This window comes from Urocitellus parryii, chromosome 4 (genome assembly GCF_045843805.1).
Source record: "Urocitellus parryii isolate mUroPar1 chromosome 4, mUroPar1.hap1, whole genome shotgun sequence".
Taxonomy (NCBI): Eukaryota; Metazoa; Chordata; class Mammalia; order Rodentia; family Sciuridae; genus Urocitellus; species Urocitellus parryii.
The window spans coordinates 204407876-204431218 of NC_135534.1; the positions used below are offsets into that span (position 1 = coordinate 204407876).

General features: G+C 50.8%; 1 protein-coding gene across 2 annotated transcripts; it reads left to right on the top strand.

Annotated features, from left to right (window-relative positions):
• Urm1 (ubiquitin related modifier 1) lies at window positions 1-19222 on the top strand. Of its 2 annotated transcripts, XM_026386400.2 has the most exons (5): window positions 1-81; window positions 4904-4974; window positions 14463-14544; window positions 16509-16557; window positions 16950-19222. In XM_026386400.2, exons 1-5 carry the CDS (start codon window positions 47-49, stop codon window positions 17016-17018), a joined length of 306 nt encoding a protein of 101 aa, XP_026242185.1. In that variant the 5' UTR covers window positions 1-46; the 3' UTR covers window positions 17019-19222. The 2 variants fall into 2 exon arrangements, with proteins under 2 accessions (XP_026242185.1, XP_026242186.1); XM_026386401.2 differs by lacking the exons at window positions 1-81; window positions 4904-4974 and adding an exon at window positions 8253-8327.
• Window positions 19223-23343: the final 4121 nt, after the last annotated feature.

Sequence of the window (23343 nt, forward strand, 5' to 3'; positions counted from 1 at the left end):
GCTCCGGAAGTTCAGGGGAGTTTCCTGCGAGCTCGGCTTCCTCAACATGGCAGCGCCCTTGTCAGTGGAGGTGGAGTTCGGGTGAGTAACAGAGCTGGGGCGCCCTGGGTATGCATTGAAGTCCTCTGGCCCGCAACTCCTCTCCTGTCTCGAGGCCTGACACGGCCGAGTTGCCGAGGCTCCCGGCGCCTGCCGTGAGCCGTGCCACCCGCCTCGAGTCTGATAGGCTCGGTCTCCCTCGGCAACGCCGTATGTCCGGGAATAGACGCGCACACACGGGCGGGGAGGTGCGCTCTGAGTACTCCGCTGTGCCCAGTACCTGTAAGGCTCAAAAGACATGACGGTTAGCGGGTGGCCTCTACGCACTTTATCAGGTCCATCGGTTTGGCATCTGGTTCCTTGAAAGAACCACTCTCCAACCCATGATTTCTTTCTTCAGGCAGCAGTTTCAATATCCGCTTACACGGTTCTTGAGGCTTTGTTTCTTGTGGGATGTGTGGACAAGACGGAACTCTTTTTTTTCTTCTTCTTCTTTTTCGCAAGACTTGGGATTTTAAAAAAAACCTGAAGCTCTTTTCAGGATAGTCAGTAAACTTGATGAGTGCCTCTGCAGATCTTGAGTTGAGTAGAGGTATGGGGATAAATGTGATAACCACATTGGGAGAGACTAATATTGGCAGTATATTTTGCACAAGATGAAAATGCAGGGATTGGAACACATCAATAACTGAAGAAAACGGTAGAGAGGAAATCTCCCTCCAACAAACAGGTTTGTCCTGGTTTCAAAACAGAGAAAGCCAGGCATGGTGGTGCACACCTGTAATCCTGGTAGCCTTTAGGGAGGAGTATGAGACAGGAGAATTGCAAGTTCAAGGCCAGCTTCAGCAGCTTAGCAAGGCCCTGTGCAACTGTCTCAAAATAAAAATTAAAAACTCTGAGAAAAACTGCATAGCTTAGAGAGACAGCAAAGAAACTGAGACCCTAAAAGATGGGTGGTGATATCATTGCCAGAATCACATGAAAAGGATGGGACTCTGTGTGTGTGTGTGTGTGTGTGTGTGTGTACACGCGCGTGCGTGCACTGGGAAAGGGAGAGGAAAAGTCAGGGATAGGAATCTAAAACCTCTGTCCAAATGCCTTTCCTCTCATTGGATGCTCCCAGTTTCTTTCATGTTTTCCCTTGATTGGGTGGTTCATTCACCAGTCATTTATTGAGTGCCTACCATGTGCCAGGCAGTGAGCCAGACACAGAGGATACAAAGATAAATAGCACTCTGTCCATGCCCTACAGTGTTCAGCATTTCTGTCCCTTAGAAGTGGGTAGCCTCATGAATGTTAAGTGCATTTTAATTGATGATTATTGTCTAGCCGCTTGGATCCAATTAGAACTACATTGGTCAGGCTTTCTGACTATTTTGCTTCACTCACCCTTGGCCCAGCTGTACCCTAAAGCCTGGGCATTTTAGGAGAATCCCTTCTGTCTTGACAGGCCTCAGTAGAGCTGTAAAGGGAAAAGCTTCAGATCGCCAGGCTGGGATTTATCCATAGTCAACTTGCCTTTTATTCTCATTAAGCAGACATGGTGTTTGTTCACCAGAGATATCTTCTGTCTTCCAGATACTGTGCGGGCAACAGTGAGGAAGTCATGAATTCACCGGCCAACATAATTACTTCTTTTCTAGTTTCAGCTTCCCTTACCCCCAAGAGCAGTAGTGAGTTCCAGCAAAACAAGACAACATCCCTCTACCCATCTATCTACCTCCTTCCATCACTACCCACACCATTGTCCCATGAGAATTGTATCTTCTTGGGAAGTAAGAATGCCCAAGATGCATTGCAAACCCAAGTCCCTGCTCTCTGTCCTTGCATATTTTTATCTCTGACCTTTTACTTCCTACATCTCTTAGTAGATGTGTTTCACCCTGAACCTGGGCAGATTTGCAAAGAAGCTGCCGTGCCCACCATTATCTCCCTTGTTTCCCTGTTTTCCTACCATCACAGATCCTAGAAGAGTTTGAGTTAGGACTTTGTCTCTAACCCCTGAGCAGATATAGTCCTCTTGGCCCCATCAGCTCTTTTTTTTTTTTTTTTTTTTTTTTTGTGTGTGTGTGTGTGTGTGTGTGTGTGTGTGTGTATGATGGTGCTCGGGATTGAACCCAGGGTCTTGTGCATGTGAGGCAAGCACTCTACCAACTGAGCTATATATCCCCAGCCCCCATCAGCTCTTTTTTGAGCCTTCTAAAAAGCCTCTTGCACCATTCTCTCTTTTGTCAGTAACTAGTTTTGCCATCTTTTGTCTTCCCTCTTGAACTGTTCCTAGCAGAGCTTTTTCTCAGAATTCAAAAGTGCGTAGTATGGATGTGTTTTGAGTCCTTCAGTTCAGGCTGTTAAAATTCAAATGTAAGATTCTCTTTACCACATTCCTTTTCCTCCTCCCTGAGTTGGGGAAGTATTAACAAAGGAGGGTACCGTTGAGGTCAGAGAAAAAAATAAGAAAAATGGACATTTTCATTTATTTGGCAAATTTTTGTTGAGCGCCCACTGTGTGCTAGGCCCTGTTTTAGGCAAGGCTTGTATTCCAGCAGGTAGAAGGGAAATAAAGAATCAAATATAGGACTGGGGTTGTGGCTCAGTGATAGAGCGTCTACCTAATATGTATGAGGCACTGGGTTCAGCACCGCATAAAAATAAATAAAGATAAAGATTCATCCACAACTGAAGTAATATATTTTTTTAAAAAAAGAACCAAATATAGATGAATAGTTGATAAAGACGATGAAGATGAACTAGTAGAAGGAAGACAGTTTTGGGAATGTCTGTATCTGTCACTGGTATAAACAGACATCCAGCAGGAATGTCTGGGCACGTGGAGAGAAGATGGAGATCTTAGTTGAGTTGCATAGCAAATCCTGTAAGACATAAGAAGATTTAGTTGGGTCCATGGGGCTAGAACAGGCCCCTTATCTGCCTCCTAGGGTCACTCTAGAGGCTTGGTGTGCACTTTCCCCCACTCCAGATGTGCTGACAGAAGTGTCAACCCCTCCCCTGGGGCCCAGTGAACCCAGCAGTGACAGGTTACTCTCTGAGCCAGACTGGTTCTGCCTTCATCCATTTATAAAGGGAAAAAACAGACTCAGCCTCTGAGACTGGCACCACCAGCTTTGGCCACTCTTGGTTGTTTGCCTGGGTCCCAGTGCCTCCAGTTCCCACCCATCTTCTCTGACCCCCAATTCCTGAGCCCCTTGCCTGTCACCATCCCCCATCCCAGCTGCTACATGTGCCAACCCCTACCCAGGAGAAAATGAGGCTCTTGGAAGGAGATAAATGGAGGCTCTGTGCGGGCTTGCAGCTGAAATGGCCCTGCACACAGCCACAGATGGGCCTCTGCTCCCCCTCCACATTTCTGTATCAACAAAGCGTGACCTTGTTTGGATGACAGTCGCCCCATGTTTCTCCCATGACAATGCTTTCCTTGCCTTTGCCTCCCAGTGGGCTGTCTCAGGACATCTCTGTTCCCTGAAATTGGGAAAGGGTAGTAGGCTGGGAGGTATCCCATCCATCAAGTCTATTAGGGCCTTCTCAGGTCAGACCCATGTTAGGTCTGAGATGGGAATCAGGAGACCCAAAGGGAGATGAGTATGGGGCACTGAAGGAGTCCTGCTGCCCACATCAGGAGTCCTGGCTTCTGTACTTTACTCTGATTATCTCTACTGTTCCTGCCTTCCCAGGGCACAATGTTGAGACACAGAAATGAACCAAGCTCTGCCCTCAGGGGGCTTTCTGACCTTTGGGGAGTCTTATTTATTTATTTTTCAGCAAGGCTGCTGGGGCTGAGCAGAAACCAGTTAGATTCATATTTTAGTGCAGCTGCTTCCTGTCTGACCTTGCACAAGTCACTTAACCTTTCCAGGAATTAGCCTGCTTCTCTATGAAATGTAGTTAATGATATCTGCCTCCCTCCCAGTTCTTCCCTGTGATGCCTTGAGGATGAAATAAGGTGAGGAGCATCTTATAAATGGCAGGATTACTCTTGGTGGATTCTAGCTGAGGCTGAGAGCTCAGTGGACTCTCAGCCTCCAGTGCTGTGGTATGCCCACCAGGCTAGCAGCAGGGGACAGGGACAGGGTCATTTCTAGACCTCACCTGGCCAGAGGAAACTTTGAGATGCACAGGATCTGCAGAAGGTCTTACAAGGCTTTTCAGCATTTTTGCAAATGGAAAGATCGAGGTATGAGAAGATGGAGTGGGGCTGGAGATGTGGCTCAGCGGTAGCGCGCTCGCCTGGCATGCGTGCGGCCCGGGTTCGATCCTCAGCACCACATACCAACAAAGATGTTGTGTCCGCCAAGAACTAAAAAATAAATTTTTTTTTTTTTAAAAGAATTTTTAATATTTATTTTTTAGTTCTCGGCGGACACAACATCTTTGTTGGTATGTGGTGCTGAGGATCGAACCCGGGCCGCACGCATGCCAGGCGAGCGCGCTACCGCTTGAGCCACATCTCCAGCCCCTAAAAAATAAATATTAAAAATTCAAAAAAAAAAAAAAAAAGAGAAAGAAGATGGAGTGACATGCCCTGGTTGGCAGAGATGGAGCCTGGTCTCCATGTTGGAATTGGCAGCTCCAAAGCTAATGTTCTGTAACTGTGTACTCGGCTGCTTCTGGGGCAAACAGTCTGCTTGATTATTAGTAAAAATTACTTATACCTACCTTACCACAGCAGGAAGTCGCATTTGAGAGTTAGTCACCAGTGCCGTGTTGTTCCTGAACTTTGGTCTCTGTATCTCTTGGGCTTCTACTTCCATTCTCATCCTTAATTCTTCTTCCATTCTCATCTTAGTTCTCATCCTTAGTTCTGTTTGCAGGAGCTCACCTGGCTGTCTTTTTTGGCCTTCCTTTGCAGAGGTGGTGCGGAGCTCCTATTTGATGGTGTAAAAAAACATCAAGTCACCTTGCCTGGGCAGGAGGAGCCCTGTGAGTATTGGCTTTTTAAGCTGGGGTGGGGGAGTGGATATTGGGCAGGAGAGGGTCTATGGGATCATTTAACCCTGTTCAGTGGAAATGGGTAGGATTTTCCTGGCCAGGGGTGGGAAGGAAGAAAAAGTCACCAGAATACTTTTCTCCCATCTTCTCTGGGATCAACCAGCTTCATGGGAGGGAAGTGGGGTTAGTTAGTTCTGTGAAGGTTTCATACTCCTTAGAACCTTAGGCCAGGGACCTAGTCTTCTTTAACTCTAGTATTCTCAGCTGTGAAGTGGGTATGGCAGTCCTTCTCTCTTAGAGATGTTAGGAGGAGGAAGTAAATTATGCCATTGTGTGGGGGGTGGGGGTGTGTGCTAGGGATTGAACCCAGGGCGTTGTGCATGTGAGGCAACTACCAAGTGAGCTATATCCCCAGCCCTCTATTATTATAATGTGGCAGCACAGGGAAGGTCTTTTCAAGGAGGTAACCTTCCCTGAGAACGGACCTAACAATTGGACTCTCCTGACAGAGCAGAGATTTAGACTAATGAAAAGGCTCCAGCCAGAAAGATTGGAGGAAGGAGGTTGACTAAAGGAGAAACTTGTTAATCTTTCTTGAACAAATATATACTGAGCACTTTCTGTGAGGTGGACTGTGTCTGGTCATTGAGGTGACAAACATGAACAAGAGGAGTCAGCCCCTGCCTTCAAGTGGGGAGGTTTTAAAGAGTTAACCCAGAGGTATGCCAGGGTAACCATCAGTGTAGCCTAGGGCAGGGTCTGGATCTGGTGACTGTCAGGTCCTTTACAGCCCTAGCAGTGAGTCCTGCTGGGAGCAGATACTCAGGGATAGGAGCCCAGTCTCTTTCTAAGGCTGAGACAAGGCCATCAAGCATATGCGGAAGCAGGGGAATGAGGTTCCAGGAGGTGGACACTAAAAAATGATCAGGTGAGGTTTGATAAGATTCTTCTCGGGGCTGGGGATGTGGCTCAAGCGGTAGCACGCTCGCCTGGCATGCGTGCAGCCCGGGTTCGATCCTCAGCACCACATACCAACAAAGATGTTGTGTCCGCCGAGAACTAAAAAATAAATATTAAAAAAAAAAAAAGATTCTTCTGAAGTGGACACATCTGCCAGGAACAAAACAATTACACTTGTCCAAATCCACTGGTTGCCATGGCCATCTCTGGCCCTCCTTTGGGTCCCTGGCTCCCTGCCATTCTTAGAGGCTGGGGGACATTTATCCAGAATCAGGGTACTGCTCACCTTGAGCTGGGGCTGTGTGTAGTTGGTGTTAAAACGGCAGGATAGTAAGATTTTGCATCCTTTCTGGGGGTGACGGGGACCCTCAGATGATAGATCCTTGTTTCTTAGAGTGGCAGATGGCCACGCAACCTTGGCAGCCTTGAGAGGAAGCAAGGGTTCTCAGATAAAGCCTCTCAAAGATCTTTCCTGGAAGTTTATTAAAATAGCACATTATGATTTATTTCCTCTTAAGTTTGCTTGGCATGAAAGCCCACTAGTTTTCACCATTCTAGCTTCATCTCATTCATTCATTAACAGAGTACTCAGCAAGTGCCAGGAATGAATGGTAGGAAGTACTTAATTCTTTCATGTAGTTGGCAATATTTTTTGATTGCCTCCTTTTGCACTGGTGCCTCCAGTGCACTGGTTGCTGGGTGGGTTCTTGCCTTCATGAAGTTAACTGTGGCATGCAAATGGAGCCAGCAGTAAATAAGGAAACAAACATAAAACTGTACCATCACAGACTCCAGTGATTGGCATGAGAAGAGCACATAGGTGCTTGGAATGGGACTAACAAGTGGACAGGGAAGGCCTCTTCAATTCAAGGAGGTGAGGTTGAGTGAAGGCCTGAAGAATGGAAGGAAGCCAACCTGATAAACTGCAGGGAGAGAGCAAAGAGGCCTGGGCCTTTCCAGGTAGGGAGACAGCACTTGGGAAAACTCCAAGGGGCAAAAAGCCTTGGTCTGGGTAGAGTGCTGAAGGAAGGCCAGGATTAAGGGGGGCACAGGCTGAGTTTGGAGTGGCAGGTAAAGTCTCAGTAGGTTTTGTAGATCATTTTCCCACATTCTTAGGAGATAGCTCCTATTATTTCAATTTTTAAAGGCCGAAACTGGGCTGGGGGTGTAGCTCAGTGGTAGAAAGCTTACCTGGCATGCAGGAGGCCCTGAGTTTGAATCCCAGCATTACCAAAAAATACATAAATAAGTTAAAGTGAAAAAGGGATCTTTTTCATGTAATTACTTAAGCACACCCAGACCGCAGGGTCTCTGCAGTCCAGGCATTAACCCATCATTTGTTCCAAGAGGCTCCCTGAATCACCCTGACGTATCACACCCAAGACCTGTTTTCCAGTTTTTACACTGTTATTTTCACTCATGACCCTCATTGGTTATTTAGTTTAACTTTTGTTATGACCCTGATAGATCCTATCACCAAGGAAGTCAGACCTCAGAGGGAAGGAAAACAGACCAAGGAGGAGGGACCTGAGACCTGTCCACAATTACCTAGGTAGGGAAGCTGGGCTAGGAGCTAGGACTCAGGTTTCTGTTCCTTCATTCCTCAGCCAGATAGCAAAACATGGAGGCCCATCAACCCAGGGAAGGAAGGCAAGATGCCCCTATTGCTCACTCCTGGTCCCCATTTGTGACCTGCGGTGTCCAGAGGCACAGGTCACATTGCAGCCACAGAGTTAGTTTGCAATTGCCAGGCCTTACTCTGGCACTCATGAACCCAAGGGGCCTGATACTGCTAGAGAAGTCTTATATTCTCTCCCCAACCCATGCCCAGATCTGTCATCTGGCAACCTTCCCAGCCCTGGCTGCCACTTGGCCAAGCAGGTCTTAGATACTCCAGCTGAAATAGCAAGAGCCATGGATCACAGATTGTGACTGCTAGGCATGGTGGCAATCCCAGCAACTCTGGAGTCTGAGGCGGGAGGATCATAAGTTCAAGGCTAGCCTTGGAAACCTAATGAGACCCTGGTCAAAATGAAAAGGGTTTGGAGGTAGCTCAGAGGTAGAGTGCTCCTGGGCTCAATTCCCAGTATTAAAAGAAAAAGAAAAAAAAAAAACTGTAGACTATGATAAGTCTCACCAAAAAAAGGGGACCTGTGAGTCCTGGGCCAGAGGAGAACTTCCAATCCACCCCACATGGTAAAAGGACAGGAGTGGCCAAAGGGGATGAAACTCCAAGAGAGGAGCCCTGGCAGTGTGCATTGCACATTAGTGGCTTCGGCCAACCTCTCTCTCCCTATGTGTAGAATGGAAAATGGGCCAACTCCACTCTTTATTGAGCCTGATATCTGTTGAACAACTCCAATTTGGAAAAGTTGGTTCCAGATGTAAGTATATGTCCTTTTGTGAAGTAGAATGTGCAGACCCAGCAAGTGGTTGCAAGTATGTGTTGGCAAGAAGCGAGTGGTGTGTGTGTGTTAACTGTCATCATCTCCTTAATTGGAGGGGATTTTGGGGGTAGGCACCAACCACCGTCTGGCCATTTTGGCTGCTGGCCTTTATGACTCAAGGATCCCTTCAACTCCAGGCTCCCAGCCCCTTCCCCTGTAGGAAGGAGACTGCCTCACCTTTCTCGCCCCACCCGCGTGCCCCCTCCTCCTGCTGATTCACATTAAAGGGTGGCTGGTGAAGGAGGGGAGGAGCTGAGCAGAGCTTCTGGGCGCTTTAAACTGCTTAGCATTCGTTTCACAGCCTCTCTGGGGCCAGCTGTTCCTTTCTCTGCTCTTGGGGCCTGTTTGCTGATCCCCTCCCTGCCTCCCTCCTCTCCTCCCACCCCTCCCAGTCCCTGTGCAAAATTGCTTTTGAAAAGATCCACTTTCTGCTTAATTAAACAATGAGGAGCGTCCCCTCGCACATCTGTAAACCTCCTTCTGAGGCCAGTTTAGCCCACAAACTGCTCCATTCTTACCCCATTCATTTGTAAATGGAGCCTCAGAGGTTCCCTCCACCCCTCTTCTCTTTCACTCCCCCTATGCCAGCTCTTTCTTCTCCCTTTCAACTTAGGCCTGGGGTGGGCTCCCAGAAGAACCCTGTCTTGGAGCCTTGGTGGGGACAGGAAGGTATAATCTACAGAAGGGAAGATTTAGGGGATCCAGGATCTCCTAAATCTGAAGGGCTGTTATGGGGACAAGGGTCATATTGTTGGCGTGGGCCCTGTGGACCAACAGGCCCAGTGGATGGGAGTGGCAGGAAAACTTGCTTCTGCTGGAGAAGCACAACTCCCTGGGAGTGACCTCCTGCCCCGGAGGTGTTCAAGGAGGCTGAATGAGAGTCTGTTGCAGGCAGGATTCAATGTCAGATGGGACCTTGAGGTTGTTCCTTTTCAGCCCCAAGAGCCTGGGGTTGACACCCTTGGTGGCCCTGCCATATTGGGCAGCGTGTATACACCCCAGACAAGGAGAAGTCACTGGGGCAAGGATTTTGGTGGAAGCTTTCCCAGGAGCCTGCTAGGATGGACATGCCATGTGCTCCTGTGGCACATGTCTGTTCAGCGTGTCCTGTGTGCTGCACGCTGTGTGGCCTGCTTCTAGGCTATACCTTAATTCTCACAGCCTTCTTGAAGTGTATTATTGTTCCCATTTGTTGAAAGGTAGATGACATCAAGACTTAGAGAGGTCAAGTGACTTCCTACTCAAGGCCATCCAGCCCGCAGCTAAGTTCCCTCTGGCTCCAGAGGAGGAACTCTTAACCACTCTTCCACAGAGCAGCAGCTGTCTTCACTTGCCCTCCCCCAGCGGGCAGGCCAGGCCGCAAGGTCTTCTATGCTGGACACCTTGGCATTAAGTATCCATCTTCCTCCCCAGTGCCATGAGTAGGAGTCTGGCTGCTAGCACACGTGGCCTCAGGATGATTCCTTACTCCCAGGTTGTCCTGAGGGCTTTGACCGGTCACTGGCATCTTATGGGTCTGAATATAAAAAAATGGAAGGAAGAAGTCAGGCACAGGGGCCCATCGTTCCAGCTATTTGGGAGACTGAGGCAAGAGGAACACCTGAGCCCAGGAGTTTGAGGCCAGCCTGGGCAACAGAAAGAGACCCTGTCTTAAAAAAGGGGGGTGGGGTGGGGTTGGGGATTTAGCTTAGTGGCAGAGCGCTTGCCTAGCTCGCACAAGGCCCTGGGTTCGGTCCTCAGCCCTGGGGGAAACAAAGATTAAAAAAAAAAACAAACAAGGAAGGAAGCCCAATGTTACTACTTCCCTAATTCTCTTTCAGAAAGCCCCAACTAGCACTGACTGACAAATTATTAGACTCAACAGACTTTTCCAAAGCTGGGGTGCCAGGCTGCTATGCAGAGCAAGTGTGTGGAAGCCCAGGACACCAGAGAGTATGGAGGAGACAGGTTCCCCCTCTGGACTCCAGAATAATTACAACATTGATAGGTCAGGCACAGTGCCAAAAATTGTATGTGGATCATTTTATTCAGTCCTCACAACAACCTGTCAGGCATTCTGACCACCCTGTTTTGCAAGGCAAAGAAACTGAGGCTCTGGAAATTCCTTTCCCAAGGTCAATGAGTACAAGTGACAGGGTCCAACTCAAAACCAGGACTATCCAACTCCAGTCAGTGGTCTTAGTCTGACTCTTCACCCCCCTCAGTTGCCCCTGTGTTCAGCAAGAGTTTCAGGGTTCTGAGCCTCAGCTCCCGCTCTAGAAATGGGAGGGTATGCCATATATTTGAGCTGGATCAGGCTTCAAGGGTCAAGGCAGATAAACAGCACATACTTGGTCAGCCCCGCTGGGGTTCATGAAAAGAGAGTGGCACCTTCCAGAGCAGGCCCCTCCTCGGGGTCCCTCTCATGTTGAGCTGTTCTTTTTTTTTTTTTTTTTAATTTTTTTTTTTAGTTGTAGTTGAATATAATATCTTTAATTAATTTATTTTTTTTCTTATGTGGTGCTGAGGATCTAACCCAGGGCCTTGCCTGTGCTAGGAAAGCACTCTATCACTGAGCCACAACCCCAGCCCACATGTTGAGCTTCTTTATTTTATTTGTTTTTATCTCTATGTGGTGCTAGAGATTAAACCCAGTGCCTCATGCATGCTAGGCAAGCTCTACCCCTGAGCCATAACCCTGGTCCCATCATTTTGAGCTTCTTAACCTCTCCTTTCTGTTACCTTGTACCTGCCAGTTCCATCCTGCCTTAGGTCTTCCCGTGTGCTCTTACTGATGTCTGGGGTACTCCCCCACAGCCACCCCACTCATTCTTCAGACCTGAGCTTCAGTGTTTACGCCCTCAGAAAGGCCTTTCCTGAGTCCAGCATGATGTTGTATGTCTGTAATCCCCTTGCTCAGGAGGCTGAGGCAGGAGGATCCTGAGTTCAAAGCCAGCCTTAGCAATTTAGTGAGGCCCTAAGTAACTCAGGGAGACCCTGTCTCTAAATAAAGTATAAAAATAGGCTGGGAATGTGGCTCAGTGATTAAGCACCCCTGGGTTCAATCCCTCTTACCACCCACCCCACCCCAAAAAAGGCCTTTCCTGATCCCAGACAAAGGAGGTAGCATTTTATCACCTACTTAACTACTTAAGTCGTGTCTGTTTCACTGCTGTCCTCTTAGCTCCATGACTGTGGGCTCTGCTTCCATCTTGCTCACCACCATCTCCCTTGTACCTGGCACATAGTAGTTGCTCAATAAATATTTGTCTTTTGAATGGTTGCCTGGGATCATAGGAAGGAGACCACTCTCAGCAGAATTGGAAAGGCAGGAGAACACAGAGTGGAAAGGTGGAATTGAGAGTCTCTCAGCCCCACCTTTATCTCAGGGCCATCCCCAAGCCACCAGCCCCTGACTCTGCTTAACCCTTCCTCCTCCCCTGGGTGCCTTTGGAAGCCGACCATCTGGCTTGAAGCCTATTTGCATATTGTCTGGGCCTCAACAAGCTGAGCAAGATGTCCCTGGGGGTGTGTTTCAGGCGAGGCCGAGTGGTCTTTGCAGCCTGAGAAGGGAGCCTTGAGTTCTACCTCTCCCCACTCTCAAATTCAAGCATGGGGGAACAATACCGGTGGTGATGTGGTAGCCTCACCATGGAAACCGGCTATCAAAAATGTGGGCAGGCCTGGGGTGGGGGGTGGGCAGAGGAGGGAGGGAGTGACCTCAGCAAATAGGAGCATCATGATAAATGAGCCAGCACCAGGCAGCAGACTCACCCCTCAGCCCACCCCTCGGGACTCCATGTTGGTGCCATCACGTGGATGACCCCAGCATGACCACTGGCCCTCCCCCACCCCCAAGCCTATCCATAATGGAGCAGACATTCCCTCCTTTTGGAGGGAGATAGGGTTGTGGGGGTGCAGTCTGTGGTCCCCAGTCCAGGCACTGCCCAGTCCCTGTTGCTGCCTCCGCACACAAGCACAGCCCCACCCGCAAGGCTGCCTGATGGATGTGTCAGGTCGTGGCGGCTCTATCGAGCGGCCACAAGACGTATGGGCCAGAGGTCCACCAGACAGTGCCAGGTGGAGGCCGAGGGGATTCAGGGCCAAGAGAAAGCCTCTGGAACCCAAGCCTTGGGGAGGAGCCTCCAAGAGTCCAAGTGGACTACAGATAGCTAGAGACTATACTCGCACACATGCCTGTTCCAGGGACTCTGGGGATTCCAGTTTGTTTATTTTATTTGTTTTGTTTTGGTGATGGGGATTGAACCCTGAGGTGCTTTACCACTGAGCTACACCTCTAGCCTCTTTGTTTTTGGTGGTACTGGGGACTGAACTCGGGGCCTTACGCAGGCTACGCAAATGCTCTACCCTGGGCTACATCCTCAGCCCTTTTATTTTTTAGGGGTCTTGCCAAGTTGTTTAGGGGCTTGCTAATTAAGTTTGAGGCTGACCTCAAACCTGCAGTCCTCGGCCTCACTGGTGACTGAGATTACAGGTGAATGCCACCGGCAGACTCCATTGTTTAAAAGGAGGAACTACATGAGTGGTGGCGCATGCCTGTAATCCCAGCAACCCAGGAGGCTGGGTAGGAGCATTGCAAATTTGAGGCCAGCCTCAGTAATTTAATGAGACCCTGTCTCAAAAAATAAAAAGGACTAGGGGTATAGCTCAGTAATAGAGCATACCTAGGTTCAATCCCCAGTACAAGTAAATAAATAAATAAAATTGGAAGGAAGCAGCCTCAGCTTATGGACACTATGCCTGTTTATAGGCACAGGCCCTGTGTTCTGCTGGTGTACAATCTAGGGGTGTTGGTGCCCAACCTTGAGGCTCAGCACATCTTGACTACAGCCTTCCGCCTGGGAAGGTGGCATGCAGGCCAGGGAGAGTGCTTCCAGCCCTACCCAAGGCGGCAGTTGCATGTGAGCTGCGCTTCCGAACCCACATGGAGCACAGAGCAAAAACTTCTTCATGTCCAAGCAATTTATAGAGCCAGATCCCAGTGTGCTGTGGCCTGGCACCTTTGATCCTGAGGTGACCCAGCCTCTGAGCCTCCGTGTGAGTACACAGAGACTGGTGGCTGCTCCAGAACACCAGATCCACAATGAAGCAAATCTTGGTGTTCAGCTGAGCAGGAGAGGCCCTTTTGACCCTGAACCTCTTGCGTCTTCAAGGTAGCCATCCCCAGTCTTGAGGGCTCTGGAGGCAGGGAGTGGCGGAGCAGTGATCTGTCAGTGTCCCTGGCTGGTGAAGGATCCTTCTCTCCCTGTGCTAGAGGAAATTAACTGATGTTATCAGCTCAGTGATTGTTTCTCTCCCCTCACAAAGGGAAATATATGCAGACCCTTCCAAGAGCAAAGCCCAATCCTCTCCATCTGGGACTGGCTGGAGATGGAGGTGGAAGGGGCTCTTCAGGGCCCTCTCAGAAGCCTGGCTGGGGCAGTCCAGATCAGCTTCCAGGACTTGTGGGTGGCAGCTGCCTGTGGTGGCATACACCTGTAGTCCCAGTGACTGGGGAGGCTGAGGGGGAGGATCCCTTGCTAGTTAACAGATCAAAAATAAGTGCTCACATTGACTGGGGATGTGGCTCAAGTGATAGCGTGCTCGCCTGGCATGCGCGAGGCACTGGGTTCGATCCTCAGCACCACATGTAAGTAAATAAAGATATTGTGTCCACCTAAAACTAAAAAATAAATATTAAAAAAAGTGCTCACTTCAGCATCACACTTTCTAAAATTGTAATAATACAGAGAATATTAATTAGCAGGAACTGGGCACCATGGTGCAAGCCTATAATCCTAGAAACTCAGGAAGCTAAGGCAAGAGGATTGTGAGTTCAGAGCCAGCCTCAGAGCTGAACCAGGTGGCGCATGTTTGTAATCCCAGAGACTCGGGAAGCTGACTCTGGAGAATCACAAGTTCGAGGCCAGCCTTAGCAACTAAGCAAGACCCTATTTTTGAAGTTTTAAAAAGTAGTAAAAAGGGCCTGGGATGTGGCCCAGTGGTTAAGCAACCCTGGGTTCAATCCCTGGTAATAAAACAAAACAAAAAATAATCACCTGGGTTTGATATTAGTTGTGTCTTCCTCTCCAGGGGACATCCGGAACCTCCTCATCTGGATCAAGAAGAATTTGCTAAAAGAGCGGCCAGAGCTGTTCCTCCAGGGAGACAGTGTGTGAGTCCCTTCCTCTCTTCCCTGAAGAAGACAGGGTGGGAAGGACGTCTGGGCCCCTATCCTTGGGTTCAGTCTCAGCCTCCTCTGGGTCCTGTTCCCTCTTTGTTCTCCCTGTCTCCTCTGACAAAAGAGCTATCCAGTTCTGTCTGAGGTCGATTTTCAGTTTTCTTGATACCACACTAGACTGTCCGGAATTTGTTAAAAGCCCTCACGAGGGGCCGGGGATACAGCTCAGTTGGTAGAGTGCCTGCCTCTCATGCACAAGACCTGGGCAACACACACGTGATGAAAGGAGCCTGATGAATTTCTCCAAAAAATCCAGGCAGCCACAAACTTGCTGTGAAATCTGAGGCAAGTTACTTTGCTTCTTTGGGCCTCCATTACTCTCTATATACAGAAAATTCTAAGAAAAAGATGCTGCTCAAGGTCCCTCTTGTCATTGAACTATCTAGGACAGTGCTATCCCATGGAACTTTCTGCAGTGATGGAGATGTTCCATATGTGTGCTGTCCAGTGTGGTAACTGCTGCCACATGGGGCTGTTGAGCTCTTGTAGTGCAGCTAGTGTGAGTGAGGAACTAAACATTCCATTTTATTTCATTATAATATAAATAGCAACATATTGCCAGTAGGTACTATATGGGACACACAGGTCTCAGATTCCAGGGGTCATTAACTGCATGCATGTACCCTCTCAGGAACACACATTTAATCTCTCATTATGGATACCCTATAAAAGTCCAAAGCTTTCCTACCTCTCTCACCCAGCCTAGCCCAGCCTGATGGCAAAGGACCAGCTTCCATGTGCCAGGGAGTCACTTTACTTCTAACAAGGCCTCTTCAAGCTTAAGTAAAAGAGGCAGGTAACACAGTTGTGAGGCTCCTTCAGTTCCTGGGGGCTAGGGGTGCCCCCCAGGGCCTCTGGTTCAGACCCTGGTGCAGCAGTCCCAGAGGCCACCTGCGAGAATAGCAGTGCCCTTTGGGCTACTGCCAGTAGGAGCCAGCTAAGCTGCCTGTGGGTCTGAGGCAGGGCTACTCTTGAGCATTCAGGTCCCGCTGGCAACCATCCCTGATCTATAAGAGCTAAGGTAGCCTCCTCTCAAGGGGAAGCATGGGCATGTGGGGGGCCTTGAAGCTGGAGTTCTTCCTATCTGGGGCCTAAAATACTAAGATTAAACCCCAGGAAAAGTATGCTGCTTCTCCAGTTATCATGACAGACAGTGTGGCCAGCAAGCCCTTTGTATCTCTTTGCATCCTTGGGCACACCTGTGACTCAGGCGCCTGCTTACCCCATTTTCAGATGAAGAAACAGATGTGCAGCTGGGTGCAGCAGCTTATGCCTGTAACCTCAGCTACTCAGGAGGCTGAGACAAGAGCATCTCAAGTTTGAGGCTGACCTTAGCAGCTTAATGAGACCCTGTCTCAAAATAAAATCCAAAAATGGCCCTGGGATGTAGCTCAGTGATAGAGCACTTGACTGTAACATGCCCAAGTCCCTGGGCCAGTCTCCAGTACCACTAAAAAAAAAAAAGAAACTGATGTGCAGAGAAACAAAATAATTTGCCTAAGGTCTGGGTGATGGTATTGTCACTTGCACACAGTTTCCATCTGGCCCTTAAGACCAGGCCTTCTGACCTGGGTTCCTTTACCTGGGTTCCTCTACTTCCAAGAAGATTTTTTTTGGGGGGGGGGCGGTACTGGGGATTGAACTCAGGGGCATTCAACCACTGAGCTGTGAGACAGGGTCTCACTGAGTTGCCTCTCTTTTGCTGAGCTGGCTTTGAATTCCTGATCCTCCTGCCTCAGCCTCCAGAGCCACTGGGATTATAGGTTGTGCCACTGCGCCTGGCCTGGCAGATCTTTAACCAAAACCTCAGAAAGAAGGGCTGCCTCTTCTCCTACGGCCCAAAGACTCTTGAGTCTTCTGCCTTTCAATCCTTGCTACTTATGCCATCTTTTCCACAGGCGACCAGGAATTCTGGTGCTGATTAATGATGCCGACTGGGAATTGCTGGTCAGTACCTCAGTGTAAGGGGGATACTCCTCTCCCAGCCCCTACCCCTGCTCTCCCAGCCCCTGCTCTCCCAGCCACTGCTTCAGTAGAAAAGCTTTGGGCCTCTCATTAAGCCCAGATAGGGTGGCTGGATAATCTCTGTGCCACTCCAGCTCCTGAACTGATGCTACTCAAGTGTCCCACCCCAAGTGAGGAGAGAATGGGCTGCTGGGGAGGTGGTGAGTGTGAGATCTAGGACCACCTCTAGACTTGCATGTTGATGTACAGAGCACCCATTTCATTTGGCAAAGTCTGTCTTTCTAAGAGCAGCAAGTCCTCCCTGGTTCCCTTCCCAACACCTGGGGAGAAACTAGACCGTGTCCTGATGGTCCCTGTCCTCTCTCCTGCCCCAGGGTGAGCTGGACTACCAGCTACAGGACCAGGACAGCGTCCTCTTCATTTCCACGCTGCATGGAGGCTGAGGGCCCCTCTCTTCCTCGGCACCCTTGCAGGGGGAGAACGGAACAGACAAACATCCCCTTGGGCCCAGCCTTCAGGTCTCCCTGTCCCCCGTGGCTGCCTTCTTCCCTGCTCTATCCCCCAAGCTCCCTCCAGGCAGGGAAAAGAGGCCAGGTGCTAAAAATGAGCCTTTCTCAGGCACGTGAGCAGGGGAAAGCAGGCAGTCAGGCTTCTGAGCCCAGAGCTCCTTCCCAGCAGCTGAGGTGGGGGAGGGTGCCCCTCTGGTGTGTCAGGAGCAGAGTGGGGCCCTGTGGCCAGGTGACCCAGCTGCCTTCCATTCCTGTCTCAGTCTGAGCACTGAGTGACTGCCAATGAGCACTCCAGCTCGTGGCCACATTTGTGGAGAAGATGGATGGACCTGAATAACTGATGGGAAACCCCTCCCTTCCCAAAGACTGGAGGAGTCTCCGCCTCAGTTTCCCCATCTGGACAGCAGAGGGCTCTGTCTGTCCCCCACTGATATCATTATGGAACCCCAGCTGGGGTCCCCTATTCAATACTGACTCCCTCCCCCTCACCCAGCAGCTGCTATCCCAGCCACACCCCTCCTCCTGCTCCCCCCACCCCCAGCCCTTGACCCTGGCTGGCCTCCCCCCCACACACAGGCCACCAGATGGGCTCCTGAGACCCTCACCAGGCTGTCTATAGTTCATTCTTCTGTGGGTGGAGAAGAAGAGGAAGTAGCCCAACCTCCGATTAGCCAATAGAGGCCTGGGGGGGGGGGTTCAATGTGCCTCAGTTTCCTTCTCTACACTAACTGAATATTCATAATACCTGAAAGCCAAGGATATATATGATGGCACAGATGTAAAGTCTGTGTCCCTTCCCACCTCCTGCAGAAAGCAGGGTCGGGGCAAGCAGCACCTGGTAGGCAGAGGGGTTTACCCCCTCCCTCTGTCTGTTTTGGAAGTCTGGGGTCCTTGGGGCCTGCAACAGCTGGCCTTGAGCAAATAAAAGACTAGGTTGTTTATTAGCCTTGCTTGGAGCTTCTTCATCCTCAGAAATGGGTGGCACCCCAGTTCCCCCAGCCAAAGCCTCTGTCTGATATGACCTCTCTATCCTCACCTAGGGCTCTCAGCTGCGCTTTAACCAAAAGGCTAAAACTCAAGCTACCCCAGAGCGGGTAGTCTGATAGGACTATCTGGAAAAGGAGGTGCAGAGCCAGTCTGTGCTGACTAGTCTGAGTCCCAGGACATCCCCACTGGTCTGTCCAAGGCCAGGCTTTGTCCCACCAGCTGCATTCAGCAGCCCCAGAACCCAGAATGGGAGTGGCATAGATGAGAGTCCCCTCTCCTTCCCGCGATCTGGCAGAAAGAGCTTTGTCTGCTGGAGGGAGTCCTCAAAAAAGAATTAGGGCACTATCATCCCACCCCAAACATTGCTTTTCTTTAAATGTCAATGATTTCAGGTGGAATTTCTCCCCCTGTGGAGACGAAAGTGCCCAGTGTCCCAGCTGTGTTGGGAAGAATGTCGGGCACACATCATTCTCGTAGAGAACAGATGACCCCTGGCTGGTGGACTTCTCCCCAGTCCTGCTGCAGTGGAGGCCCTCTAGGCATGTGTGGGTGGGAGCATCCATGTTGGGATTACTGGTCCAGGCAATACTGGGTGCAGATTAAGGCCAGCGTTGGGTCTGAACGCTGTCCAGAGAGCCCGCATGACCAGCCCTCATTAGGTGCTGAGGTCAGAGTCTCCATATTAGGGAACAGAGTAAGGGACTTGTAATGGCCCTCACAGTCTCACTTTTAGAGGGTCAGCTTGTCTAAATTCTTGTAACCTGAGGGTCCCTCCTTTTCTCCCGTTGGGGAGCTTCAGGAATGGCCTGTCCCACTTTCCTGGAACTGACCACACTAGGGTTCCTTTCCACTGCCTGCAAAGGGTGTGGAATGATATATGTGGGGTATCCCAGCCTCCACCACACCCCGGTTACTGCGGAGCAGGAGAGGGGCTGGAGAAATCGGGTGCTCCCCACAGCTGATGCCAGCGCCACCATGGAAATTGGCCAGGGATAAGGCACTCCAGGTCATTTCAGGTCATTTTTAGCCTATAGCCCAAAAGGGGTCAGAGACAGGTGACACTGGCTCAACCCAACAGCTGCCAGTGGTTCTCCTCCCATGCAACTCCCTGACCCCAACTTTTGAGGAAATAAACGAATAAATAAACCCCACTATCTCCGAAGATTTTTCTTTAATGAAAAGGATTCGTTTGTCCAAGTTCTATTTCCAAAGCAGAGGTGGTTGCCCGGCTGGAGCGCATGATTCCCGAGCTTCTCGGACTCTAGCAGCGGTTGGAGGAGGCTCAGTCCATCCGTCCGTCTGGAGGGGTTTGTGGGAGGGGTTGGTTGGCTTGGAATTTAGGGGCAGATTTAGGATTTTGTTTGTTTGTTTAGGGGATACCGGTCGGGGGATGCGATAGAACAAATTAAAAAACGAGTTAACGAGCGCGTTCGCCGGCATCTGCCTTCACCCCCGACTTCCTGCAGCTCTGGCCGAGGGCGGGCTCCCAGACCACATTTGGGTCCCGCTGCTGCGTGCCAGCTTCGTTTGGGCAGAAATTTTAAAGGGGGGAAAACGACGCGATCTACTGGAGGATCCCGCCGGGAGGGACCAGTCACCCGCAGAGGAGGAGAAGGAAAGAGGATGAGGATGGCGACGGCGACGCTGATGGCAGAGATCGGCGTCCCTCTGCGCGTCGAGCTGGGGCCGAGATCCTCACACTTGGGGCCAGTCAGCCGCCCCCATCCCATCCCCCAGGGTCTCGGCTTCCCTGAGCTTGGTCCCTGCATCCCCCAACCCCTGTTGCGCCCAGAGCTCAGCCACAGATGTCCAGCCACAATTCTCGGTTGGCCGCAGACTCGTACAAGAATTGCGTTTGGACAATCAGTGGCGAAGCCCCAGAGTTCAAGGCCCCGGTCTCCTGCGGGTTTCCGCTTCGCTCTTTTCTAAAAACGCCGGACCCGGAGATCTCCGGAGCTGCCCCTCGGAATACCTCGCAGATGCTCAGCAGTCTCGCCCCATCCCGCGGTAAGGTGGACGAGCAGGCACGCGGATCCCAACACAGCACGGGGATCCCCATCACCCCTGGAGTGTTTCCTTCGAACGCGGCCCGGGGTCCCTGGAGTAGACCGCGCTGGGTCTGTGCCGCCCCATGTTGGGGAAATCTCCTCTGCCAGGCCCGGGGAACCCCGACTCCCCTCTCCCTGTCCCCCAGCCTGGGCTCGCCGAGAATCCGGAAAGCTGGGGCCCGAGGCCGGGTCGCGTTTCCGAGCCCGGGGTCCGGGCTGCTGGACTCGCGGGTCCCCCGCCCCCGCCCAGCCCCGCGCACGCACCGGCTCGGGCGCTCTCCGCTTCCCTGTGGCTGAGTCGCCGGAGGTGGCGGCGGCGGTGGCGGTGGCCCGGGCGGCGGGGAGCACTGGAATGCGCCGCCGGGTCACCTGCAGCGCCCGGGGAGCCGGACTGAGAACCGGCGTGCTGGCGAGGCGCAGGGCTGAACCCGAGCGGGCGCCTCTGGCGGCTCGGGGCCGGGGCGGGCTTTTAGTGGGCCGCTCCAACAATACGGGCCTGGCGCGGAGAAAGGGGCTCGGCTGCAATTGGTACTGGATTTGAATAACGCCACGGGGCCATCAATGGTCATTGTGTCGGCGGGTAATGAATCTCCGCTGTCTCTCCTCGGGCTGGCCAGGCAGCTGCAACCTGCGCTCAGGCAGCTCTTAAAGACATAGCGTGCCCCTCCCTGGGGGCCGCCCCCCTCTGCACCGGCCGGACCCTTCGCCCTCCCACCCCCACACAGCGCCCTCCACTCCCAATGCCCCGCCTGCTCCCTCAGCCTGACCCCTTTACCCACGTCCCCTCCCTCCTGGGCCAGGCACCCACATCCCGGCCTTGCGCTTTGTGACCCGAATCAGGCCCTGGCCTTGGCTGAGCTCCCCAAGAGAATTCAGGGGACCCCCAGAATATTAAGGCCCAATCCCTGCCTTCCAGCTATGTCTAGACCTATGGCCTGGCCTCTGGATCGCTTCTTCCTTGAGCTCCTGTCCAGGGTATTATTGGGAGGGGGGAACAGTCTGGAGGTCAGAGGGTCAGCCAGCCCCTAAGAAGGCCATGTAGTAGGATAGGAGAGGAGGGATGCAGCCCCAACCCCCAGTCTGAGGATGCCATCTCCAGAGACCACACCACTAGGGATCTGGAGGCCGCCCCCTTCTCCAACCAAGGAAAAAGGCTTGGTTCCAAAGCTCCAGGCTCCAGGATACCTCTGCTCTAGCAGGCGGGGACCGGGAGCAGGTGGGTGTGAGAGCGGTGTGGAATTTATTAATGCTTGTGTCCTCATTGTCTCTTTCATTGGACAGCCCACCCATTCAGGAGAGCAGGGACTCTGAAAGGTCTGATACCCCCACACCCACTCCTCACTAGGTTCTTACATTGGTGGGTAAAGAGGTACCCGACTCACTTCCTGAGTTCAGTCTGTCAATCCCAGTGAATATCACCCCTGGAGGGGGAATGAATGGCCAGTCTTCATTCATCCTGCCTTCCATCCACCTTAAACCCAAAACTCTGCCCTTGCACACCCTATCATCCTGCTCTGAAATGCTCTCCTGTCCTCACAACCTCTGGGCAGCCCTGCCATATGCCCAAATGAATTGTGATTATCAGTTTGACTGATTCTGTTACCTAGGACAGGAAGTGAGCCCTTTCTATCTTTATTCCTCCAGAGTCTAGAACAATGTCCTCCCCCAACAAATCAAATGTCTGTGGGTGTTTGCATGCATACCCCATTAATTAAAAATGAACCACATAGATTTCTTGGAGTTTCTTTTTAAAAGGTGGCAAAATATGGCTTCTGGATTTTATAGAGACAAAGCTCTGCCAACCAGATCTCAATTCCTGGAAGTGCTCCACTTAATAATAATAGCAATAAGTGTCTTAGATGCTGAACACTAAGTGCTTTAAAGATAGTTTAACTGAGCATGGTGGTGCACACCTCTACGGAGGCTAATACAGAAGGATCACAAGTTCAAGGGCAGCATGGGAAACTTTGTGAGAACCCTGTCTCAAAATGAAGAATAAAAGGGCTGGGGATGTAGCTCAGTAGTAAAGTGCCCCTGAGTTCAGTTCCCAGTATCAAAAAGAATAAATTGTTTTTTTTGTTTGTTTGTTTGTTTTTTTTTTTTAAAGAGAGAGTGAGAGAGAATTTTTAATATTTATTTTCTAGTTCTCGGTGGACACAACATCTTTGTTGGTATGTAGTGCTGAGGATCGAACCCGGGCCGCACGCATGCCAGGCGAGCGCGCTACCGCTGAGCCACATCTCCAGCCCTCAAAAAGAATAAATTGTTTAGAAATAAAAATAATAAAATAAAGGTAGTTTACTGACACTGGTGCACCTGTAGTCCCAGCCACTCAGGAGGTGGAGACAGAAAGCCAGCCCTCAGCAGAGCAAGACCCTGCCTAAATAAATAAAATGAAGGTAGTTACCTTGTTGACTCTCCACACAACCTTGGGAATTAGGTACTATTATCATCACCACCACCACTGAAAAACTGAGATTAGTGGTTAGCTCCCATCTGCCAGATGATGTTGCCAGAGTTGGAACTCAAGGCTGTCAAACTGCACACTGGTTTTTCCAGGCTTTTCTTAGCAGATACAGAGGTGACTGTTGTAAATGCACTCAAAACAGTGGGACCTGGGAGACACTCTGTCCCTGTCCATTTACATTATAATCCAGCCCTATACTATCCTCGTGCAAGTACAACCAAGATTGAGCGGGCAACAGGATGTCTCTGAGCAGGTGGGGAGCTCCCAGGCTGGGTCTTTAGTTGAGATCTAGGAGGAGGACTTTTCCTCCTGCTCCTGGGGATGTGGACACTATTGTTTTGTTCATTTGGTTTTTGGTGTTGGGGATCTAGCCCAAGTCCTTGCGCATGCTAGGCAAGTGCTCTTCCACTGAGCTGCACCCCAGTCCTGTGTCAGCAATATTTAAAGCCCATCAGTTGCCCTTCCTCTCACCCTTGGGGACTGAGGAGCCAAGGAGTATCTACTCTGGTCTTTGAACGTTTATGGAATGCCTACTGTGAGCTAATTAGGGGCTCAGCAGAGGATAGATATTCCCAGAGGGGGTACAGTGTGCAACTGAGGCAGGTCACAGGAATGGAGAGCCCCAAGGAGGAGTGAGGAGTTAGGCAAAGGCAGACACTGCATCTCCTGTCCAAAGCTAGCAAGCAAAACAGAACACGGCACGGCACATAGTGCACACCCATGTAATCCCAGTTTTTTGGGAGACTGAGTCAGGAGG